This window comes from Frankliniella occidentalis, unplaced genomic scaffold (assembly GCF_000697945.3).
Source record: "Frankliniella occidentalis isolate FOCC.00 unplaced genomic scaffold, Focc_3.1 Scaffold9, whole genome shotgun sequence".
NCBI classification, from domain to species: Eukaryota; Metazoa; Arthropoda; class Insecta; order Thysanoptera; family Thripidae; genus Frankliniella; species Frankliniella occidentalis.
In genome coordinates this window covers 1,429,197-1,432,872 of record NW_026267139.1, presented here as the reverse complement: position 1 = coordinate 1,432,872, position 3,676 = coordinate 1,429,197, and the positions used below count along the sequence as shown (strand labels likewise).

The 3,676-nt window shown below is 46.3% G+C and overlaps 1 protein-coding gene across 1 annotated transcript in view; it reads right to left on the bottom strand.

Annotated features, from left to right (window-relative positions):
- LOC113211887 (glutamate receptor ionotropic, kainate 2) overlaps positions 1 to 3,676 on the bottom strand; it is a gene marked incomplete in the record, with an annotated part of 188,040 nt that overhangs the window by 6,660 nt on the left and 177,704 nt on the right. The window contains 2 exon segments of the mRNA XM_052276428.1: positions 2,977 to 3,180; positions 3,499 to 3,676. Of these exon segments, the coding sequence (XP_052132388.1) occupies positions 2,977 to 3,180; positions 3,499 to 3,676 (382 nt within the window).

Here is a 3,676-nt window from a genome sequence, read left to right as displayed (position 1 = left end):
TGGCGTTAAGGGACAGTTCGTGGCAGCTCCGGGACTGAGAACACACTTTTAAAGTGGGAAACCGCAGAAGCGGGCTGGAGATAGGGGGTCGCGCCAAGCTTGTGATAAGTAATGGTCATTAAGCGTTTCGATAGGTACCCGCGGACATGGGTGGTAGATAAGTAGTGCCCTCTCTTAACCTTCCACACGAACTGAAAAAAATCCGTGAAAATTACATTTGATATTTCCGGATGTTTTGACTTTTTTGGCACATGATTAATTTAAAACATTTTACACAATAACTGAAATTAATAAGAAATGAAATGGCAGATGTGTCAGAAGTACAGTCATGTAGGGTGCATGGAGATACGAAGGCGCGAGTCTTCCAGAAGTAGTGAATAATGGGATGCGGACCGTCCCCGCCCGCCCGGCCGCCCTCAGCCCGCAGAACTTCAGCCCCCCGACCGCACCTGCCCGCGGCGATAGCTGTCTTAATGACCCGCTCACACAAGCTGACCCGCCGCGGCGGGCGGTCGCTGCCTATAAAAAGCGTGGTCAGCCCCAGAGCTGGCACACGCCGACACACACCGACCGCCCCTGCACCGTGCAACATTTGGGAAGCCCATCGACAAACATGCGTTCGACCAAGTGTGTGGTGAGTAATACTCAAGTGGTACACTGTAATTTCAAAGGCGTACCAGAGGAGAGGGCGACAAAGGTGTATGCTACAGAAAACAGAGCGACTTGAGTCGCACTCTGGGCATACACCTTTGTCGCACTCTCACCATACACCTTTGTATGCACAATGTGTTGGACAGCCCCTGAGCCCTCTGAGCATGTGCTTGGCCTGCATACAGCTTTGGGAGTGCACTCCATGGGCCTGGAGCCCACGGCTCACGGCTCTCTCAAACCCGTGCTATTTCACCCAGCACAAGGTGTATGGAGGCCAAACACCTGCTCCGGGGGATTAGCAGAGGTTTAGGGGCTGTCCAAAACAGCTCCTCCTCCTGCAGGTTGAGCTCAGAGACGTATTTTGCCTTCTGTTATCATTCCGGGAGGGGTTACTGAACCGCCTTTGCTGTTGTTGCAGTTCCTCGCCCTGGTCGTGCTGGCCGCCGCCCTCGCCTTTGCAGAGGCGTACAATTACGATCTGCAACACTGTTGTAATGGAGCTTACTGCGGAAATGATTGCAACTGTGTGACTGCGGACACGTGCTCGGCTAAGGGATTGGCCTTCACAGCACCCTCACTATGCGGAGGACCCCACCCATGCATCGATTACGAAAAAAGGAAACAAGAGCAGGCAGCTTTTGAGGGGCAATGGGGGTAAATTCGCGTACACCTGGATTATGATTTCGTGGATCACGTGGATTACGTACGAATACAAAGGATATCACATCAGATTAAAACGGCGCCCTGTGTTTACAAAGTAATAAATTAATAATTTTGAACAATAATAAAAATTATTTCAGGACTGTGCATCTCCTGATTTTATCAAACTTCCTCCAATTTTCGCTGATTTCCTGCGATTTTCTCCGATTTTAGTAAAACACAGTAAGAATCGCTAAAATTCGCTCAACATCCGTGAAAATCAGTCAAAACCCGTAAAAATCGTCCAAAAGTCCGTTAAAATGGGTATATACTGGAAGTTACTCCTCCTGGAGTTTACACTGAAAAAAAGGACTAGTAACAGATACCAGACAAATCCTAGTTAAATGGATGCTAGTTATTACAACTAGGATAATACTAAGCTTTACTAGAAGTTTAGTATCGTATACTATACCTAGGTATAGTTTCAGGTACCATCCGTCTAGTAACTGAGTCTGGTTAGGTTTACTAAACTGTATAGTAATTTTTACAAGACTGCACGTTTACTAGGCTATGCCTGTGGTCCGGCGGTGGTGGCATCACACTCGTTACGCACGCCTCTCTCCTCAGGTAGTCACCGTAGCCGAGTGGACTAGGGTGCGGACTTCCAAGGCAAAGGTCCGCGGTTCGAATCTCGGTCAGGGCTTCGAAATTTCGTGGGTTAACGAGTACCCGGTGTAACCGTAGTACCGGGCAGACATCTTATATATTGCATTCGTATATTTTTTGAACACTTTTTGAAAAGAAAATGTGTGGTATCTGTAAGTAAGCAGTCTGGTAAACGGTACTAGGAATCGTAAAAATGTGCAGTATCTGTAACTAGACATCTGGTAAATTTTACTAGACTTTGTGTTACTAGACTGTCTGGTACCTGGTACTAAGATCCTAGTAACTCCTACTAGTATTTTTTTTCAGTGTACCCCCCTCATTCTTCAGGGATTAAAAATGCAGAATATTGCTGTAATTTACCTTTCTACCCTGAAATGTTAGTATTCTCAAACATTCTGAACAAGGTTGCACTGGCAATTTTTTTTCATGAAATGTATTACCTCAAACGACCTAAAATATGATTATAAATTGACCTTGAACTCACAACCCAGTTCAGAATTTTTTAAAACACTATTTACAATTTTCCACAATATTTTCAAAGTGTGTACAAAACTAACAAAATTAATTTAGAGAACCCCAGCAAATATTGTGGAATACTAACCACATCTAAATAAGTGAAAGGGATATAGCTGTAGGAGGGGTCACTCCCATTTTTCAACATTTTAGGGTAAGAAGGTAAATTACAGCAATATTCTGCATTTTAATCCCTGAAAAATATTCTAGGAATGACGGGGGTAAACTCCAGGAGGGGTAACTTCCAGATGATTCCCAGAGAAAGGAAAAGAATAAAAGGAGTCAGAGAAAAAAAAATAAAGAGGCATGCCTCTCTGCAGAGAGAAATTAAAAGAAAATAGTGAGAAAAAAAACAACCCAAGAAAAACGTGTTTTTCACGAAGACCTTATTCTGATCTCTTTATGGCTTTCGAAGGTCACAATTAGGTCTTCGTGAGAACCACGTTTTCCTTTCGAAAGCTTTTCTTCTGGTAGAGACAGTCTCGAGGACTGTCACCCGAGTCGCACCTTGTCGACGAGCTCTCTCACGATGCCGTTCCACTGCTTGCTGGCCGGGTCGTACACGCCGTACATGTGGTCCGGCACCAGGCGGATGGCGTAGTGGAACCCGACCTGGTGGGCGATCCACTTGAGCAGGTCGATGCAGAAGCCCTCGAAGCGCGCGTTGCCCGTCAGGTTGCGGTCCTCCTTCAGCATCACGTAAGGCTTCTCCTGATGGGGAGCAGAGAGAGGGGCCAGGGGGTTAGTGCGGCAGGGTCAGGGCGCTGCTGTCCGGCTGGTCCAAAGACCGCGAGCCGGCGGGGAGTTACTGTGCGAAGCTTTTCCCGGAAAAATTGGAATCATTGTCAGAAAAAAAATAGGAAAAAATTGACATCTTTCCGAAAAAATCGAAAACAAAAACCCTTTAAGAGAAAAGAGTTCAGACATTTATTCAGAGACATAAAAAAAACAAAAAAACCAACAACAAAAAAACACGAAAAATTTTCCTTAAATACTTGAGTGAGAATTAAAAACCTGTCACTCTCTCACCTGGCGCGTCATGACGACGAGTGTGATGTTGGTGCGCTGCTGGCCGTAGAAGGCGGTGGGGTCGGTGATGTTGATGCCCTTGCCGGAGACCCACTGGCCGACGCGGCGCAGCTTGGAGTGCTTGAGCTTGAGCAGGTCCAGCTTCACGTTGGAGCGCTTGCCGTTGTCGAACTGGATG